Source organism: Odocoileus virginianus, chromosome 10, assembly GCF_023699985.2.
Source record: "Odocoileus virginianus isolate 20LAN1187 ecotype Illinois chromosome 10, Ovbor_1.2, whole genome shotgun sequence".
Classification (NCBI taxonomy): Eukaryota; Metazoa; Chordata; class Mammalia; order Artiodactyla; family Cervidae; genus Odocoileus; species Odocoileus virginianus.
The window spans coordinates 34,089,436-34,110,765 of record NC_069683.1 but is presented as its reverse complement, the minus strand read 5'-3'; the positions used below and the strand labels follow the sequence as shown (position 1 = coordinate 34,110,765).

The window sequence follows — 21,330 nt, the reverse complement described above, 5'->3', positions numbered from 1 at the left end:
GATTGATATTTGGTAGTATGGTTGGCTAAGATGTACTGCTTGAACATTCTTAGGATTTTTTTGGGGGGGGTTAATTAATTTATTAATTGTACAGGAGACAGGGATCAAGACCATCCCCAAGAAAAAGAAATGCAAAAAAGCAAAATGGGTGTCTAAGGAGGCCTTACCAATTGCTGTGAAAAGAAGAGAAGTGAAAGGCAAAGGAGAAAGGAAAGATATACCTATTTGAATTCCAAATTCAAAGAGTCCCAAAGAATAGCAAAGAGAGATAAGAGAGCCTTCCTCAGTGATCAGTGCAAAGAAATAGAGGAAAACAATAGAATGGGAAAGACTAGAAGTCTCTTCAAGAAAATTGGAGATACCTGGGGAACATTTCATGCAAAGATGGGCTCAATAAAGGACAGAAATGGTCTGGACCTAACAGAAGCAGAAGATGTTAAGAAGAGATGGCGAGAATACACAGAAGAACTATACAAAAAAGATCTTCACGACCCAGGTAGTCACGATGGTGTGATCATTTCGCTTAGAGCCAGACATCCTGGAATGTGAAGTCAAGTGAATCTTAGGAAGCATCACTATGAACAAAGCTAGCGGAGGTGATAGAATTCCAGTTGAGTTATTTCAAATCCTAAAAGATAATGCTGTGAAAGTGCTGCACTTAATATGTCAGCAAATTTGGAAAACTCAGCAGTGGCCACAGGACTGGAAAATGTCAGTTTTCATTCCAGTCCCAAAGAAAGGCAATGCCAAAGAATGCTCAAACTACCCCACAATTGCACTTATCTCACACGCTAGTAAAGTAATTCTCAAAATTTTCCAAGCCAGACTTCAACAATATGTCACCCTTGAATTTCCAGATCTTCAAACTGGATTTAGAAAAGGCAGAGGAACCAGAGATCAACTTGCCAACATCCATTGGATCATCAAAAAAGCAAGAGAGTTCCAGAAAAACATCTATTTCTGCTTTATTGACCATGCCAAAACCTTTGACTGTATGGATCACAATAAACTGTGAAAAACTCTTAAAGAGATGGGAATAGCAGACCACCTGACCTGCCTCCTGAGAAATCTGTATGCAGGTCAGGAAGCAACAGTTAGAACTGGACATGGAACACCAGACTGGTTCCAAATAGGGAAAGGAGGCCGTCAAGGCTGTATATGTTGTCACCCTGCTTATCCAGCTTACATGCTGAGTACACATCATGCGAAACGCTGGGTCGGATGAAGCACAAGCTGGAATCAGCATTGCCAGGAGAAATATCAATAATCTCAGATATGCAGATGATGCCACCCTTATGGCAGAAAGTGAAGAAGAACTAAAGAGCCTCTTGATGAAAGTGAAAGAGGAGAGTGAAAAAGTTGGCTTAAAATGCAACATTCAGACATGGCATCTGGTCCCATAACTTCAGGGCAAGTAGATGGGGAAACAGTGGAAACAGTGACATACTTTATTTTGGGGGTGCTCCAAAATCACTGCAGATGGTGACTGCAGCCATGAAATTAAAAGATGGTTACTCCTTGGCAGGAAAGTTATGACCAACCTAGACAGCATATTAAAAAGCAGGGATATTACTTTGCCAACAAAGGGCCTTCTAGTCAAGGCTATGGTTTTTCCAGTAGTCACGTATGGATGTGAGAGTTAGACTATAAAGAAAGCTGAGCACCGAAGAATTGATGCTTTTGAACCATGGTGTTGGAGAAGACTCTTGAGAGTCCCTTGGACTGCAAGGAGATCCAACCAGTCCATCCTAAAGGGGATCAGTGCTGGGTGTTCATTGGAAGGATTGATGCTGAAGCTGAAACTCCAATACTTTGGCCACCTGATGTGAAGAGCTGACTGATTTGAAAAGACTTGATGCTGGGAAAGATTGAAGGCAGGAAGAGAAGGGGACAACAGAGGATGAAATGGTTGGATGGCATCACTGACTCAATGGACATGAGTTTGAGTAAACTCCAGGAGTTGGTGATAGACGGGGAAGCCTGGCCTGCTGCAGTCCATGGGGTCGCAAAGAGTCAGACATGACTGAGTGACTGAACTGAACTGAATTAATTTATTTTTTAATTGAAAGATAATTGCTTTACAGAATTTTCTTGTTTTCTGTCAAGCCTCAACGTGAATCAGCCATAGGTATACATATACACCGTTCCTTTTGAACCTCCCTCCCAATCCTACGCCTCTAGGTTGATACAGAGACACTGTTTGAGTTTCCTGAGACATACAGCAAATTCCTTTTGGCTATCTATTTTATATATGGTAATGTAAGTTTCCATGTTTCTTTCTCCATATATCTCACCTTCTCCTCCCCTTTCCCCATGTCCATAAGTCTGTGCTCTATGTCTGTTTCTCCATTGCTGCCCTGCAAATAAATTCTTCAGTACCATTTTTCTAGATTCCATATATATGCATTAGAATATGATATTTATCTTTCTCTTTCTCTTACTTCACTCTGTATAATAGGCTCTGGGTTCACCCATGTCATTAGAACTGACTCAAATGTGTTCCTTTTTATGACTGAATAATATTCCATTGTGTATATGTACTGCAACTTCTTTATGCATTCATCTGTTGATGGACATCTAGGTTGCTTCCATGTTTATTTGTGTTGTAGCATTTGACAGGATTTCCTTTTTTAAGGCTAAATAATATTCCATGTATGTATGTACTCCATTTTCTTTATCCATTCATCTGTTAATAGATTTTTAAAAACTATTTATTTGGCTGTGCCAGGTCTTAGTTGGGGCATGTGGAATCTTTTGTTGTGGCATGTAGGATCTAGTTCCTGACTAGAGATAGAACCTGTACCCCATGCATTGGAATCACAAGGTCTTAGCCACTGGACCACCAGAGACATCTCTGTTAATAGATGTTTTAGTTTCTTTAAGCTTTTGGCTGTTGTGAATAATGCTGCAGTGAACATGAATGTGCAAATGTCTCTGAGATTCTATTTTCAGTTCTTTTGAATATATACCCAGAAGTGGGATTTTTGGATTATATGATAGTTCCTTTTTTAGTTTTTTGAGGAACCTCCATACTGGTTTCTATAGGGGCTGTACCATTTTACATTGTAGACAACAGTCCACAATAGTCCCAGTTTCTCTGCATCCTCTCTAACATGTGTTGTTTTCTGGGTGTTGATCATTGCCATCTTAATCTGTGTGGTTTTGATTTGAATTTCCCTAATGCTTAGTGATGTTGATCATCTTATCATATGCCTATTAGCTGTTTATATGTCTTCTTTGCAGAAATGTCTGTGTAAGTTCTTTGCCTATTTTTAAATTGGATATTTATTATTCTTGAGTTGTTGGAGCTCTTTATATATTGTGGATGTTAAGTCCTTATCAGATATCTGGCTTGAAAATACTTTCTCCTGTTTGGTAGGTTGCATTTTACTGTTTTAATTTCCTTTGGTGTGCATAAATCTTTAACTTTGATGGAGTCCCATTTTGTTGTTTTTACTTTTGTTGCCTGTATTTTTATGTTGTATGTAAGAAATCATTACCAAATCCAATAGCATCAACCTTTTCCCTTTTGTTTTCTTCTACGAATTTTGTAGTTCAGGTATGGTTTAGGCTTTTAATCCATTTTGAGTTAACTTTTGTGTGTGGTGTAAGGCATGGATCCATTCATATTCTTTTACATGCAGATAAATAGTTTTCCCAGCACATTTTGTTGAAGAAACTGTCCTTCCCCATTGTGTAGCCTTGGCACTTTTCTTAGAGATCATTTGACCATATACAAGAGGGTTTATTTCTGGATTCTCTATTCTGTTAATAGGTCTTTTATTTATTTATTTATTTTTTGCTGCACAGGGTCTTCATTTCAGTGTGATCATTGCTGCTTACAGGGGCTTCTCTAGTAGTGGGGTGTGGCCTTCTTTTGTTGTAGAGCACAGGCTTTAGAGCTCACAGACTCAGTAGTTGAGGTGTGTGGGCTTAGCTGCCCTGTGGCATGTTTGATTTTAGTTCCCCGACCAGGGATCAAACCTGTGTGCCCTGCATTGGAAGGCAGATTCCTAATCACTGGACCACCAGGGAAGTCCCTGTTATGTTGGTCTTTATGCCAGTTTAGTTGTGCTCTTTTGATGCTATCTTTTATATGGGAATTCAGCAAAACTGGTGAGTTTTGTTTCTGCTACTTCCATCTTCTTCAGATTTTTACTTTTTACAGATTTGAAGAGGATGTGTTATGTTTTCAGCTATATAATTAATCTAAGTGTTGATGGGGAGAGAGTGAAACAGATGTCCGCTCAAGGCTGCCTTCAGGTTGCCCTTGATTTCTCAGTACGCTTTGGGCGTGTTTGTGTTTCATTTGTATAATAATTACTATTTAAAGGTTTCTGTTAGTACCATTCATTTAATTTTTTTTTTGGCTTTTCACTGTTTTTTCCCAACTATTTATTGAGGTAAAATTGACAAGCAAAATTTAAGATATTTAAAGAATACATCATGGTGATTTGATACACATATGCACTGTGAAAGGATTCCCCCATCTAGTTAATTAATTCATCCATTATCTCACATATTTGTCTTTTTTTTAGGTGAGTACAAGTTCTACTGTTAGCAAATTTCAATTTTGCAATATAGTGTTGTCAACTATATGCACCATATTTTACATTAGATCCTCAGAATTTACTCATCTTATAGTTGAATGTTTGTACTCTTACTAACATCTCCCTATTCCCCCCAGCATCACTCCTGCTGGAATATGCCAGAGAGAGAAGGACAAATGCCCTTCTGTATTAACAGAGCGAGAGACTTCTGCTTTTGCGTGCACATATTAATAAATTTAGTCCGTTATTTGATTTATATATTTGAAATGTGTTAGTGAGAAAGTCCATACTTTAATTTCCATAATTATTCATGAATGTCTGCAGTATTAAATGTAGACTGAGTATAAAGTTTGCTGAGTATAAAAATCATGTGGAAAACAAAGTCATTGTGAGAAGAGGCTACCATGTATATGCATCATGCACTTTTAGATAACTTGAATTGCATTTTAGAAATTGAAGTATAGTTGATTTGCATCATTTTAGTTTCAGGTACAGTGCTCAGCATTTTTTATAGGTTACTCGCCATTTAAAATCACTACAAAGCAGTGACTGTTTTTCTGTGCTGTATAGAACATCCTGTGGCCTATCCATTTTATACATCATAGTTCTTACTTGTCAACCCCCTGTTCCCATCCTGCCTCATAAGTAGAACAGAAACAAACTCACAGGTATAGAGAACAGACTTAATAAATTGCTTTTTAAACCATGGAAGAATGTCTGCTTTTAAGATTTTTGGGGGGGATACACCATTTCTTGTTGTTGCTTAGTTGCTCAGTCGTGTCTATTTTGTGACCCCATGAACTGTAGCCCAACAGGCTCCTCTGTCTGGAATTTCCCAGGGAATGATGCTGGAGTGGGTAGCCATTACCTTCTCTAGGGGATCTTCCTGATTGAGCCTGCATCTCCTGCATTGACAGGCAGGTTCTTTACCACTGAGCCACTAAGAAAGCCCTTGTAGTTTCTATGGCAGTTCATGCTGTCATTTTTGATAGTTCTCATTCTCACAAGGTTCTTCATTTATATTGATTCAATAATATCTCCTCTGAATTATAGCTTTTGGCTCTAGTTTGTTCCACTCTATCTTCTTCCATATAATAGCTCTTTACACATTTGGAGAAAGTTCTCATATGTGCTTCTTACTTTTTAAGCACTTTTAAAAACACTTTTCTGACTAAATCTTCTTTTATGTAAAATTTTCCAGACCCTTTACCAGTTAGAAAGGGCTTGATCTATCATAGATGCCTTTTTTTTCCCCATTTATTTTTATTAGTAGGAGGCTAATTCATAGATGCCTTTTACAGTATATTATTGTTTGGCCTGTTTTGTGACAAGGAATCCTAGATCTAGTCTAGTCTAGTCTAAGAGGGAGGAATATTGTTATAGTACTTCTGAAGTTTGATGACAGGTGCTCGAGTGCTACTGGTTTACCAGAGGTAGGACTTAGACAGCTACCCAGTCTTTCTCTTGCATCATTTCTGCTGCCTCCTGTGTCTGTACTGCCAACCTGTGCTGTACTGGCAAGTCTTGGCCTAGGTTTCTGCTCCTCTGTAACTGGCTTTACACATGACCCCCTGTGGTTGCCTTACTCACAAGTCTTGATACGTCTTTTTAGCTGCTTTAGTCTCATTTCTTCTACTCGGAATTTCCCAGAAGAGGAGCCAGGTTTGTTTAAGGTACCTTTTATAGGTCACTCTGGTCATAAGTTGCTTGCCAGTTGCTTGCCCTTGCCCACCTAATAGTCCCATTCATTGACTCAACAAGTATTTTATTAAATATCTAATATATACTAGTAATTGTTCTAAATGCCTGGGATACATCAGTAAACATAGCAGGTCAAAATCACTGTTTCCATTCTATTGAGGTGAAATATACAAGTAGAAGTAAATGTACTAGTCAAATTAATGATTTCATAATTTCTTTCTGGTTGGTAAGAGGAGAGAGAGAATTGTATGCTTCTGAACATGACTGCTGCCCTTCATTGAACTGGTGCCATTTTTGATAGAATGTGATATGGGCAGATGGACTTCAGAAAGCAACTCTAATATAGATAACCACCAATGTAGCTGTTTAGACAGACATACAAAATATTTAGAAAATTATACATTAGAGTAGCATTTCTCAAAATTCAGAGCCTGTGTTAAACTAAGTAGTATATATTTTATATGTGTATACTTTAAATGTATACATGATACTAAAATGATTGATTTCTGTCAGTTGATATGATCAACAAATATCAAGCATCCTGTTTCTATAGAGCAAAGTATTACATTTCTTCAGTTAATTAACCCCTACTGACTTCCTTTCTTCTGCATGCTATTAGCTATTCCACACCTACAGCATACTACTTAGCACCCCCTGAGAATACTGTTTGACTTTCCTGCAGTCATCTGGTAAGACTTGAACAGTCACTTTGGCAGGGTGAGTGGTTGGATCATCCTAGGTCACTTGATAATCCTTGTAGTGGGCCGGGTAAGTGGATTACCCTACCAGGACCCGGGGGAAGGTGGATTACCACACATAAAGGAGGGAAAAGTGTGCCTGATCACGCCAGGATTTCCTCACCCTTCCTTTAATTGTGTGGGGTGGTTCGTCTAGCATTTGCTCTTTTTTCAAAGAAAGCTATTTCCAAATGTGTTGGTATCCTGCTAAGAGTCCCCCTTTTTATGTATGAGCTCCACATTTGGTCATTGTATTTCCTGATTTTATGGTGCAGTGGTAGAGTAGGGGCTGGAAAGAAAATCAGGAAGGCCTTGACTAATAACTACCCCACCTTTTTTTTTCCAATTTAGCTGCATGCAATGCAGTGAACAATCACAATTTGTCAGCCTAGCACCTATCTTTTCTAAGAAGTGATCCCCTTTCTTTTGAGAAGTATCTCTCTCCCTACCCAGTTCCCCATGCCCATTTAATAAGTAGTGCAAATCAGAGCTGCTTCCACAGACGTTCTGATTGACTTTCCCTCTGGACACAAGAATCAGCCCACAGGTGGACATTTGACTCTTAAACAGTCTTCCTGCAGTATGGCTTGCTCCTCAACATAAAATGTCATCTTGTCAGCATTCTTAAATACAACCAGTGCTTCCTGTAAGAATGGTTTTAGGTAAATTATATAAACTTGGAAAATAAATTTAAAAATTCAGTTTAAACTCTTAAAATCCAAAAAGAAGCATCAGACAATGTTCGTTTACTTCCGTAGGGTATTCGCCTAAGTTTCTCAAAAGTTGTTAGTTGCATCAATTTGCATATTTGATATTCAAAGCCAAGTTACTGTAGCTCCTTCCACATTTTATTTGTGAAATACCATGTTACCATTTTTATTTTTGCCTTTTTATAACCTAATTTCCATTTACAAATAGCATCGTATAAGGAAGTTATATCACTCATGAATCGTATTTCTCTGTATGCTTACAAATGTTACATCAGCATTTCACACTAAGCTTTCATGTTATTGAAAGACTGCATATCATTATAAAATCAATAAATTAAGTATATGGCTCCTAGAGACTTTTAGAAAGTTAAAAGCTAACAAGGAGCTTTTTACTTCTCAAATTGGCATTAACTAAACAAGTGAAAATACCAGTTTCATTCTTATACACAGGGTGTAAAAAATTATATCTTTCTGATGGGCCCTTTGACTTTGTGTGAGTCTTTAAAATTTTCGTATTCTTGGATCCATTAGTTGTATACCTAAGATTTTTTTCTGGGCAAAAGTGAGATGAGGATAAAGATTTGTATAGAAAGGTGCTTTTCATAGCATTATTTATAAGAGAGAAAATAGGAAATATATATAATGGTCAGAGGCATGTTAGAAAACATTAATAATAAATCAATATATAAAATTAAGTTTAGTATTATCTTAATTCTGATGAAAAAAATGCATGTATGAGAAAAGTCTAGGGTAAAATCCAAACATTAGCAGTAATTGTCCTTGGGTGTGAGATAATGGATGATTTCTCTTTTATATTGTTATATATTAAAATTTTTTCTGAAGCTGGCATTTATTATTTTTATGATTAGTAAAAATTAATGTTATAAAATATTTCCTGAGCCTGCAGTACATGAGTTATGACTTTCAGGATTGAATGCAATATAGGAACACCTGATTAAATATGATGAGATATATAATATTCACTTCACTTTTTAAAAAGTGAGAAGAGATATAAAATGTTTAAAATAGTTTCCATCAGTATTAACAAATCTATTGAAATAAACATTTAGCTTAGTATGAACTAAGTGCCAGGCATTCATTATGCTAGGTACTTGGGCATATAAAGATGGTTCTGAAAGAACAAGCAGCTGTCTGTCATTTCTGTAAAAATTTCCATGATTTCTCTGCTACTTTAGGTTAGGTCCTCTTCTGTCATTGTACTTACTGTGATATACTGAAATTACCAGTTCATTTTTCTGTTTTCTGTTCTCTTAATTCCTTGAGATAGGGGCCATGTCTTTTTCATTGTCTACCTCCAGTATCTAGTAATTTGTTGAATTAAGTTTGCTGTGAATGTAAGAACTGGTGATACATGAGGTGGATTTTGGAAGCTGAGTATCTATAATAAATCACTTTTAGTTTATTCTTAATGAAATCTTTTATTTACCTATAATGGTTGGTATATGAAGAGTTACTATACAGCAGTTGTTCATTTCTGATAATATTTTTATTTTGCCTTTTTCAAATGTGACCTCAATTTTAGAACAATTCTGAGTTGGTCAGTAAGATGAATTTAACTTTCCATTTATCTTTTAAAGGTAATAATTTGGTCATCAAGTGATTGAAGTCTAAGTGAGGGCCCAAGGGAAGTTCATTTCACAGGGATGAGGATGAGAGATGATAGTGGATGATTTCTTTTTAAAAATTGAATCGGGTGTTAAGGTTTCCTTAAGTTAGATGCACAAATAATCAGAATCCTGTTGCTTTTACTTCAGAGTGAGTGGGAACAACATGTAGAATATGCAAGCACAGGAAGCTCTTTAAAAAGTACAGCAAAAAGCAATTTAGACCTAGCATGTACTCTCTAGCCCCAAATTACTCACAGGTTATATCCCCAAAGTTCAATTTTGAGTTAATCTGGTCTTTAATGTCACAGGGTAATTTTGTAATAGTAGTAACAGAGTAACAGAGTAACAGACTCTCTATCAAGGGATTAGATCTGACAGAGTGCCTGAAGAACTATGGACAGAGGTTTGTGACATTGTACAGGAAGCAGTAATCAAAACCATCCCCAAGAAAAAGAAATGCAAAAAGGCAAAATGGCTGAGGAGGCCTTACAAATAACTGAGAAAGTAAGAGAAACCAAAGGCAAAGGAGAAAAGGAACCGTTTGAATGCAGAGTTCCAAAAAATAGCAAGGAGAGATTAGAAAGCGTTCCTCAGTGATCAGTGCAAAGATATAGAAGAAAACAATAGAATGGGAAAGATTAGAAGTCTCTTTAAGAAAATTAGTGATACTAAGGGAACATTTCATGCAAAGATGGGCACAATAAAGGACAGAAATGGTATGGACCTAACAGAAGCAGAAGATATTAAGAAGAGATGGCAAGAATACACAGAAGAACTATACAAAAAAGATCTTCATGACCCAGATAATCACGATGGTGTGATCACTCATCTAGAGCCAGACATCCTGGAATGCAAAGTCAGGTGAACCTTAGGAAGCATCACTACAAACAAAGCTAATGGAGGTGATGGAATTCCAGTTGAGCTATTTCAAATCCCAAAGGATGATGCTGTGAAAGTGCCACACTCATTATGGCAGCAAATTTGGAAAACTCAGCAGTGGCCACAGGACTGGAAAAGGTCAGTTTCATTCCCATCCCAAAGAAAGGCAACGCCAAAGAATGTGCAAACTACCTCACAATTGTACCCATCTCACATGCTAGCAAAGTACTGCTCAAAGTTCTCCAAGCCAGGTTTCAACAGTATGTGAACCGTGAACTTCCAGATGTTCAAGCTGGATTGAGAAAAGGCAGAGGAACTAGAGATCAATTGCCAACATCTGTTGGATCATCGAAAAAGCAAGAGAGTTCCAGAAAAAACATCTACTTCTGCTTTATTGACTACACCAAAGCCTTTGACTGCATAGATCACAACAAACTGTGGAAAAATCCTTAAAGAGATGGGAATACCAGACCACCTGATCTGCCTCCTGAGAAATCTGTATGCAGGTCAAGAGGCAACAGTTAGAATTGGACATGGAACAACAGTCTGGTTCCAAATAGGGAAAGGAACACGTCAAGGTTGTATATTGTCACCCTGTTTATTTAACTTACATGCAGAGTATAGCATGCAAAATGCCAGACTGGATGAAGCACAAGCTGGAATCAAGATTGCTGGGAGAAATAACCTCAGATACACAGAAGACACCATCCTTATGGCAGAAAGTGAAGAACTAAAGATCCTCTTGAAAGTGAAAGAGAGTGAGAAAGTTGACTTAAAACTCAACATTCAGAAAACTAAGATCATGGCATCTGGTCCCATCACTTCATGGCAAATAGATAGGGGAACAGTGGAAACAGTGACAGACTTTATTTTTTGGGGCTCCAAAACCACTGCAGATGGTGACTGCAGCCATGAAATTAAAAGATGCTTTTGCTCCTTGGAAGAAAAGCTATGACCAACCTAGACAGCATATTAAAAAGCAGAGACATTACTTTGCCAACAAAGTTCTGTTTAGTCAAAGCTAAGGACTTTTCAGTAGTTATGTATGGATCTGAGAGTTGGATGATGAAGAAAGCTGAGCGCCGAAGAATTGATGCTTTTGAACTGTGGTGTTGGAGAAGACTCTTGAGAGTCCCTTGGACTGCGTGGGAGATCCAACCAGTCCATCCTAAAGGAGATCAGTCCTGGGTGTTCATTGGAAGGACTGATGTTGAAGCTGAAACTCCAATCCTTTGGCCACCTGATGTGAAGAACTGACTCATTTGAAATGACCCTGATGCTGGGAAAGATTGAAGGTGGGAGGAGAAAGGGACGAACAGAGGATGAGATGGTTGGATGGCATCACTGACTTGATGGACATGAGTTTGAGCAAGCTCCGGGAGTTGGTGATGGACAGGGAAGCCTGGCGTGCTGCTGTCCCAAGGTCGCAAAGAGTCAGGCACGACTGAGCAACTGAACTGAAGTGAATGATATAGATAAGTGGTTTTCAACCAGGGGCATTTTTGCCCTCCCCCAGCCCCGAGCATATTTGGCAGTGATTTGGAGACAATATTGGTTCTAACAATTTAGTGGTATTAGATGCAGAGTTATTAACTTATAGTGGGTTAAAGCTAAGGATGTTGCTAAACATACTGTAATGTACTATAATGCACAGGATAGCTCTCCTCCCACTGCCTTCAAACCCAACAAGGTATTATCTGGCCCAGAATGTCAGTAGTGCTGGTGTGGAGAAACCCTGTTTAGACAATTGTCAAATTTCCAGGACACTCTGAAAAAGCTTTCTTTAACCCTGCACAATGCTTATAATCCATAACTGAAGCTTAGTACTAAGAGTGCCATTTCATTTATCATTTAAGGTCACTTTGTATGGTAAAGCTTTTAAATTTCAACTTGAGATTCTGAGCAGAAGATGGCTTTTCTTTTAGGAAATAAAGGGTAGTTACTCCCATGATGTGGAGACTTGATTTCACATGCCTGTTTTTCCTAGTATTTTTGTGTCACTGTTCTGAGAGTCTGTAGGATGGGAATTACCTATCATTTCAGTATTGTGTTTAGAAGATAGTTTTATACACTTTAAAATGTGAAAATGTTTAATCAGTATGTGAATTTATTCAACAAGTATTCATTTAGAAATAAGTATTAATAAAATGAGTATTCAGATTTTTAAGTACCTGTAACTTAATGCATTTTGATTTTATTAATAGGGTCAGGAGCAGGTCTGGGGAAAATAATCCAGAGATTTCCACAGAAGGACTGGGATGATACACCTTTTCCACAAGGAATTGAATTGGTAAGTTGATATTGTAATACTGTACTTTTATAATGATACTTTTCTTGTTTTATTTATGGTTATATTTATGTTGCAGTTACTTTTAAATTATTTGGTGATTTAACTGTAACACATTATTAAAAATAATCTCCCCAGTACAGAAACCTTTGACTTACATTGGTTCTGAAATACCTGTTTTGCTGTTCTTCCCATTTAAATTTCTCTTTAATATTAGAGATGAAATAGATGATCTTTATGTGCCTGGAAGCTGAAAAATTCCTCTGATTCTTAAAATCTTAGCCTAGTATCTTCAGTGATAGTGTGTGTCACTAATCAAATATTTATTGTATTTTTTTTCCTGAAAATTTCAAGGTTGTTGTTTTAGTGAAAACTAAGTAAAAACATAGATAAACAAAACCAAAGGTTGGTTTAATAGAGATCAGTCATGGTTTGAATTTGGTCTTGAAGTCAAAATCTGAATTCTTTCTTTCTAGTTACAGGATTTGTATGTTGTTTTGTAGTAGTGCAATTAACTGCCTTATTTTTGTCAATCATTTTAAAGCAATTTATGATTGAGCATAATTTATATGACTAACACATTCTCTCTGGTGGTGGATCTGTGGTGGCAAAATCAGAGACTGAAAAGATTGTCACTAAACTATTTTTGAAATATGACTATAAAGTTCAGAGAGTGTGTATATATGTGTTTGTATATATGTGTGTGTGTTCATCTATATTGTATGTATATTTACACACACAAGCAGTATTCATCAAAGCAGTTGTTTTGAGTGAACATCTGGTGTAATATGATGATGAAGAGAAGACTGCTTGGGTTGAAAATCCCAGCTAAACGGTGTGATTTCTAGCAAGTTACTTAATTTCTTGAGCAACGAGAGTCTTCATCTATAAAATGAGGACGCGGATAATGCTAATCTCATAGGGTTATGTAAAAATAAAATGAGAAAAATACAAATAAAGTGCTTAGAACAGTGTCTTCCATAAAGCTCTCAGTAAATAAGGTAGCTTGTTAATGTTATTATTGTTGTCATTGGTGCTCTGTGTTTGACATATTGCAGCTCCTATCTGAGAGGAAGAACTGTTCAGTCTTTTATTAGCCTGTATCAGAAATATTTATTAGTAATAAAACTGATGTTGAAAATTATGATTTTTCTTATCCTGGCAAATGACTGTCCATTTCTGCCTCCCTGAGGATAGAAGATATATTGCTAAATGCTTAATTTTGATTGTTAAACCCAGCTGTGTAAAGAAGGCTGTGAGTTCTGTAGATTCACAGAGGGGGTAAATCTTGAGTTTAGGCATTAAAAAGGGGGGAAGAGTATGAGAATCTGTGAGGTAATAGACAATACATTGGAAAAGTCCCTGATGCTGGGAAAGATTGAGCACATGAGAAGGGGACGACAGCGGATGAGATGGTTGGATGGCATCACCGACTCAATGGATGTGAGTGAGCAAACTCCAAGAGAGAGTGAAGGACAGGGAAGCCTGGTGTACTGCAGTCCATGAGGTTGCAGAGTTGGACATGACTGAGCGACTGAACAGCAAAGTGGTCTCTGCCTCTAGTTCCTGGCACAGAGCTTCTGAAACCCTTGTAATTTTCCTAAGTCAAAAAATACTAGAGACATCTTTTGTTCTAATATTTGGTCTTTGATCCTGGTTCCTGCCACAGGGTTCCTGAAACCTTTGTAACTTCCTGGGTGGGAGGAGTGTTTTGTTCTGATGAGGTGACTCTTGGGGGACTCCTGGATGGTTCCTGGATGAGGAGAAGGTCCAAGCCATAATTAGAGGCTTGGAACTTTCAGCCTTTATCTGCTATTCTCTGACAGTTTAGTTAATGATTGATCATGCCTACGTGATGAAGCCACCATAAAAATCCCAAAAGTATGGGATTCAGAGAACTTCCAGGTTGTTCAAACATCCACCTACTGGGAAAGTGATGCACCCCAGCTGCACCGAGAGAGAAGCTCCTGTGCTTGGGACCTTCCCAGGCTTCCCTCTGTATATCTCTTCATCTGTTGTTTATCTGTATTCCTTATCATATTCTTTAATAAACTGATTGTAAGTAAAATGTTTTTTAAGTGAGCCACTTGAGCAAATTAATTGAATCCAAAGAGGTTGAAGTCATGGGAACCTCCGATTTGTAGCCAAGTCATACAGAAGTTGTAGGTAACCTGGGGACCTACTTGCACTTGGCATCTCAGGTTGCAGGGGGAGGGGTGTTGGTCTCATGGCACTGAGCCCTCAACCTTAATCAATCAGTTAAATTGTAGGACACCCAGCAGATGTTGTGATAATTGCTTGTTTTGGGGAAAAAAATCCCACACATTGGGTGACTGAGAGTATCAGAAATGAAGTATTCTGGGTAAGGTAAACATTACCACGTGGAGGAGAAAAGTAGGTTTTTAAAGAGCCCCCTTGTATTCCTTTTTCTTCTCTTCCACATCTCTGCAAATACTAGTAATTGGTCTTACAGTGTGGATAGCTGGCATTTGTACTATTAAAGCTTTTAAACTGTTTCACTGTCCTTTTTAGTAATGATTGAAAGGGGAACATTTTGGTACTCGAGGTCTTTTAGAACTTTTGTATGTTCCTCCCTCTCCTCACATAAATGTGCAGATGGATATAAATTACATCAGTTTGACAATATGAACAGTGAACCACCTTCATAAATTTCAAGGACAACAGATGTTATTGGGTTAGAGAGAGACCGTGATTTGACTGTAGTTTATTTAGCTGTGACTGAGAAGGGATACTTTTTGTATTTCAGAAGTTAAGGCATAGATACTGTGATGCCTCTGATGTCTCTCTAATAGTGATGGAGAGACATGTTGATTTTCAGTTCAGTTGAGTTCAATCACTCAGTCGTGTCTGACTCTTTGCAACCCCCTGGGCTGCAGCAGGCCAGGTCTCCCTGTCCATCACCAACTCCTGGAGTTTACTCAAACTCATGTCCATTGAGTCAGTGATGCCATCCAACCATCTCATCCTCTGTTGTCCCCTTCTCTTCCTGCCCTCAATCTTTCCCAGCATCAGGGTCTTTTCAAATGAGTCAATTCTTCATGTCAAGGGGTCAAAATATTGTAGTTTTAGCTTTAGCATCAGTCCTTCTAATGACTATTCAGGACTGATTTCCTTTAGGATGAACTGGTTGGATCTCCTTGCAGTCCAAGGGACACTAAGAGTTTTCTCCAACATCACAGTTCAGAAGCATCAATTCTTCAGTGCTCAGCTTTCTTTATAGTCCAACTCTCACATCCATACATGACTACTGGAAAAACCATAGCTTTGACTAGACGGACCTTTGTTGGCAATGTCTGCTTTTTAATATGCTGTCTAGGTTGGTCATAACTTTTCTTCCAAGGAACAAGCTTGGTCCATACCATTTCTGTCTTTCATTGTGCCCATCTTTGCATGAAATGTTCCCTTCAATCTCTGATTTTCTTGAAGAGTTTCTAGTCTTTCCCATTCTATTGTTTTCCTCTATTTCTTTGCACTGATTACTGAGGAAGGCTTTCTTATCTCTCCTTGCTATTCTTTGGAACTCTGCATTTAAATGGGTATACCTTTCCTTTTCTCCTTTGTCTTTGGCTTCTCTTCTTTTCACAGCTATTTGTGACAACCATTTTGCCTTTTTTACATTTCTTTTTCTTGGGGATGGTCTTGATCCCAACCTCCTGTACAATGTTATGAACTTCTGTCCATAGTTCTTTAGGCACTCTGTCTATCAGGTCTAATGTTGACTTTATTACTAAGTAAATGGATATTTTTTCTTTATGGGAAAGACAGTCCCATGTTCGGGTGCTGTCAGGGTCTCTCCAGTAACAAGTAGAATCTTACTGGATTGGTGAAACTGAGGTGTTAAGAAGTAGCATAACTTTTCCTCACCTAAGATTTTCCTAGATGAATATGTTGGGTGATTCTTCATGAAGCATTTCAGAATGTTTGGGACTAGATTAATATTTAAAGATTATTTATCTTGCTGGATTACATTGGGAACTTTCTCTTTCTTTAAAATTTTTTCATAATTGATAGCAATTCCCATTTCCTAATGTCTATTGTGCTTTGTCAGGTACAGAATAAATTTGTTTTATTATCTATCAAACCCATTTAAAAACATATAAAATTGTTAACTGTTACATTTTTGTTGTCTTACTATTTATGGCTGTCTATGGGGGTAACAAAAAGTTGGACACGACTTAGCGACTGAGCACACTCACAGACTATACCTTATATGTTAGAAATGTGCAACTATTCTGCGTATTAACAGCAATAACTTGAAAACTGATACACTGTGTACTCTAGAGCAACTCCTGCAGCTTTAAGACCAGAGATAGACCTAATAAAATTTTAGTGTAATTGAAGATGATCTGGTTCAGTTTCTTTCTTTTTTTTTCCTGGTTCAGTTTCTAAGTGGTTTGTTGATTCCAGGGTTGTAGTAACCCTTTTCTGATGATTTACATAAAAAGGCAAAATCTTAGCCCCTCTAAGATGGTGATAGTGAAGCACCTTTTTAGCATGTAACGTTAATGGTAATATCTAACAGTTGTATACGATTGACAGAATATGATGAATTGACAAATTAGATGATTAGAGATAGTGTTAATATATCTAATTTACAGGTAGGTATATTGAGGATTAGGAAGTTTAAACGGTTCGTTAAGGTCTAACAGCTGAGATGCAGCAGAACTAGGATTCAAACCCAGGTCTTTTAACTCTCAGTCTCAGGCAAATTTTTGAGAATATTCTGAGAATGATACTTTAAGCTATGGTTAGCATTTAAATGCAGGATCTGAAAACAGGATTCTATAATTTGGTAGAACTGAGGTTCAGAAATCTTAACAGAATGCTGTGCTAAAACAATGCTGTGTTATTAGTAGCCAGTTTCATTTATTTATTTTATTTGAGGATAAACCTGGGTTCAGAACATATTATTATATTGAAATTATTTTCTGTTGTCATCTTTCCTGCCCACACAGCAGTTATTTCATGTATTCAAATTCTAATTGAAAGGCAATTGTGTTCAGCCTGAAGACTAAACTTTATGACTTGAGGTAAAGGATTTTAGACATTCATTCACTAATAAGTCAAATCCCAAATTTAATTCAGAGGATGCTGAATTTAGTCTTTCTAAAGCTTTTGTGTAAAAAATTGCCTTCTCTTTCTTTTCTTCTATTGAGACATGCTGAACTTTAATTTGGATGGTTTTTAAAAATAAAAATATGAAAATAAGCTAAACCAAACATAATGACTGCTTTTCCAATTCTAGGATATTTTTATCTTTTTCTCGTACCTTTTAGGCATACATGGAAACCACAGACAGTCATATAAATAAAGTTTCAGTCAATTTTAGTGACTATTTCAAAGAAAATTTAAGAATTGTTTTGCAGAGGCATTCTATGGCTAACAATCTATTTCTGATTATGGGAAGCAATGTTTGTATTGGCTTCATTTTGGGCATCAACAAATAGCATTGTTTTAGGCACCAGCTCTTTTTAAAGATGCCCTGTCTCAGAAGTGAATTTTTTTTTATATTCATATTCAAAAAATGTGTCACAATCTTTACTAGGGAATGCCTATACTGAGGCATTTGTAGATCTTTCTGATTTGCTTTTTAGAAGACTAAAGTACTGTGATTAAAAAATGTTATGGCTTGGGTAAAAGAGGATTAAATGTTTCGTTAGAATTTCTAAACTTGAAGTTCTTAAGATATTAGTTCAGTTGTTTAAGTTATAAACTAGTAATTTGACTACCAGTATGAATCCAGTTTTCTGTAGTTTTAAGTATAGATTGGGGAGAAGAGATGAAAAATACTTTGTATTCAACATTCTGTAGTTGTAATTTAGGAGTAGTCGTCTTAGTATGGGATGTTATTTGAAGGCAGAGAAATAAGTATAAGTGTCATGTAATATTTTAATTCTTTAAGCTGTTTAGAATGCATTGAATGAATACTGCAAATGGGCTGTGGCTGTCCCATCTGACCTAGATATAAGTATGTTTGGTCAGGGGACTGAGTGTATAAAGGATGAAAGAGAATTTCTCCCCTCTTTGTAGAGGAATATGCGTGAAAGGAGAATGAGAAAAGTAATGAACGTATTGGATGACAGAATCAGTTTTCACAAGTATTTTAAAAGGCTGGAGTTATGGGTCCTTCATATGAGAGGATTAAATACAATAGGTGAAAATGTTGTCCTGCATGTGAGTATAAAAAAAATGAGATGTATAAGTAATTATTTAGAGTAAAGAAAGCAGAATACTTTCTCAGCCAGAGAGATTTGACAAATACAAAAAGACAGCTCAAAATTAAAACATGTAATTATAGAAGATACCTATGGTAGCTCAGTTGGTAAAGAATCTGTCTGAAATGCAGGAGACACGAGTTTGATCCCTGGGTCCAGGAAGATCCAGTGGAAAAGGAAATGGCAACCCCGCCGCAGTATGCTTGCCCGGGAAATCCCATGGACAGAAGAGCCTGGCAGTCTGTAGTCCATGAGGTCGCAAAGAGTTGGACATGACTTAGTCACTAACACTGAGGATTAGTAGTCTCCATTGTGCTAGAGAATCTTTCATCTACCCAGTCTCCTTGGTCTGATCTCAGAACCACCTCAGGAAAGGTTTTATTGCCATGCTGGGGTTCTGTTATACCTAAAGCTTTGATGCCATAGAGAACTTTCTGAGGAAGATGTAGAACCATAGTACACAAGCCTAACCTATTACAGATTTATGTTGTTTGCAAACAGCCTGGCTCCATTACCACACAGAATCCTGCTGTTCGTCTCTTATGTAATTGTCATATCACCACTATGGGTTGTTCTGTACTTTTTAACTTCCAGTTCCTCATTCTGGTCTTCATTTTTCATTGATCCCAAGTATTAACTTAAAAAAGCCTTTTCCTGACCATATCTCTTTAGCTATTATCATATTTCTTCTTTCTTATGAAATATTTCAAATGATTCTTCATTTGCCATCTCCATTTCTGTAAATGTGGTACTATGGAAGGAATATGGCATCTGAACTTTAAAACCTTAGGCAGAGTTAATTTACCTTTGTGATAGTATCACTTTTCCTATAAGACTGTTATCAAGTAGTCTATTAATATGTTAATAAACTATAATGTTCTGATTTCTTGCTATCCACTCTCATCTCTCATACCCATCTCACAGGCTTATTCTGAAGTATAGTTATGTCCTCTCCATTCCAAAATTGCAAAGTTGAAATTTGTTAATATTTTCTGAATTCATTAAGGTAATGCTTGATGTTATAATAGGTAAACCTTGAAGTCTTAGGAGCTAGAATGAGATAAGCTTTTTTTTCTTCATACTTGCATGATCATATACTTGATTGGCAGTAGGGTAGACAAGAGTGTGGTTTGGTATCTTAAAAGTGTCATCTTGAGCATCATCGTTCAGTTGGCAGAGTAGTAAGAGAAAACATGGAGGATAGTAAAGGTGGATTTTATGGGGAAGGTCTGGGAGGCTGTATGTGTGTTTGCTCAGTCGCTTCAGTCATGTTCAACTTTTTGTGACCCTGTGGACTGTAGCCTGCCAGGCTCCTCTGTCCATGGGATTCTCCAGGCAAGAAGACTGGAGTGAGTTACTGCGCCCTCCTTCAGGGGATCTTCCTGACCCAGGGATCAGACATGTATCATTTGCGTTCAGGAGGATTTTTTACCACTAAGCCACTGGGGAAGCCCCGAAGGCTGTATATATCACTTCTCTTCCATTCATCAGAAATCAGTCATTTAATCACAGTTAACTGTAAGGGGAGTTTGGCAAATAAAGCCTAGATGTGTGCCTAGAAGAAAAGGGAAATAGATTTAGTGAACAACTGCCTTTCCTCTGCCACAGTGTTCTTGTTGAAATTCAGAGATCTTTCCCTTATTCTAATTCTCTTTGATGACTTTATTTTTTGATATCACTAATTCAGTCTTTGTGGTAGAATAAAAAATATTTCTCTCAGTTCCTGACATAAAGTGCCTGAAATCTTTGGAATTTACTGTCGTTTGTTTGCTAATAAGATGGCTTATGGGTTTCAAGAACCCCAGATAGCTTCAGGAAGGGGGCTGGTGTGCCAGAGTAACCAACCATGTGATTAGAGCATTGGAAATTTCAGGCGCGTTGGGGAGGAAGAGGGGCTGGAGATGGAGTTGAGTCATCAGTGGCCAGTGAGCTACCTAATGAAACATTCAGTCATGCCTATGCAGTGAAACTCCCACAGAAGCCCCTGAACGAAGGTACATAGATGTCTTCCGGGTCAGTAAACACATTGCTGTGCTGGGAAGGCAGTGTGCTTGGAGAATGCATGGAGGCTCTGTGTTTTGCCCTCCCTCCATACCTTGACTTACAGATCTCTTCTATTTGGCTCTTTTTGAGCTATAGCCTTTACAGTAAACTGGTTAGTGTAGATAAAGTGTTTTCCTGAGTTCAGTGAGCTCTTCTAAGGAATTATTGAACCTGGGCGGGGGACAGTCATATGAACCCCTGAATTTGTAGTCTGCAGGCAGAAATGTGGATAATTTGGACATCCTTTTGCAGCTAGCATCTGAAGCTGAGGACGGTCTTGTTGGCTGAGGCCTGACCCCTTGACTGTGGGATCTGTACTCACTCTGGGAAGTTAGTGTCATAATTGAATTGTTGGCCACCCAGTTGGTGATGGGGAAAACACACATATTTGGCATCAGGAAAAATACAGCCATCTCCATCATGCTAATTTTCTCTTAATTTCAGTTAATTCTCTTACATTTTCCTTATTTTTGTTATATTTTGTTTTTGTGGCTTCCTTATTGCAGATTTTCTATAATATTCAGTTTTACTGTGTATTACTTTCTGTAATATTCAGTTT

The 21,330-nt window shown here is 37.5% G+C and overlaps 1 protein-coding gene across 2 annotated transcripts in view; it reads left to right on the top strand.

The window, feature by feature from the left end:
- Positions 1-21,330, top strand: part of SBF2 (SET binding factor 2) — a 486,293-nt gene that overhangs the window by 78,667 nt on the left and 386,296 nt on the right. For both annotated transcript variants that reach the window (XM_070473374.1, XM_070473375.1), the window contains exon 2: positions 12,410-12,495. In XM_070473374.1, the coding sequence (XP_070329475.1) occupies positions 12,410-12,495 (86 nt within the window). The remainder of the gene's footprint in view (positions 1-12,409; positions 12,496-21,330) is intronic.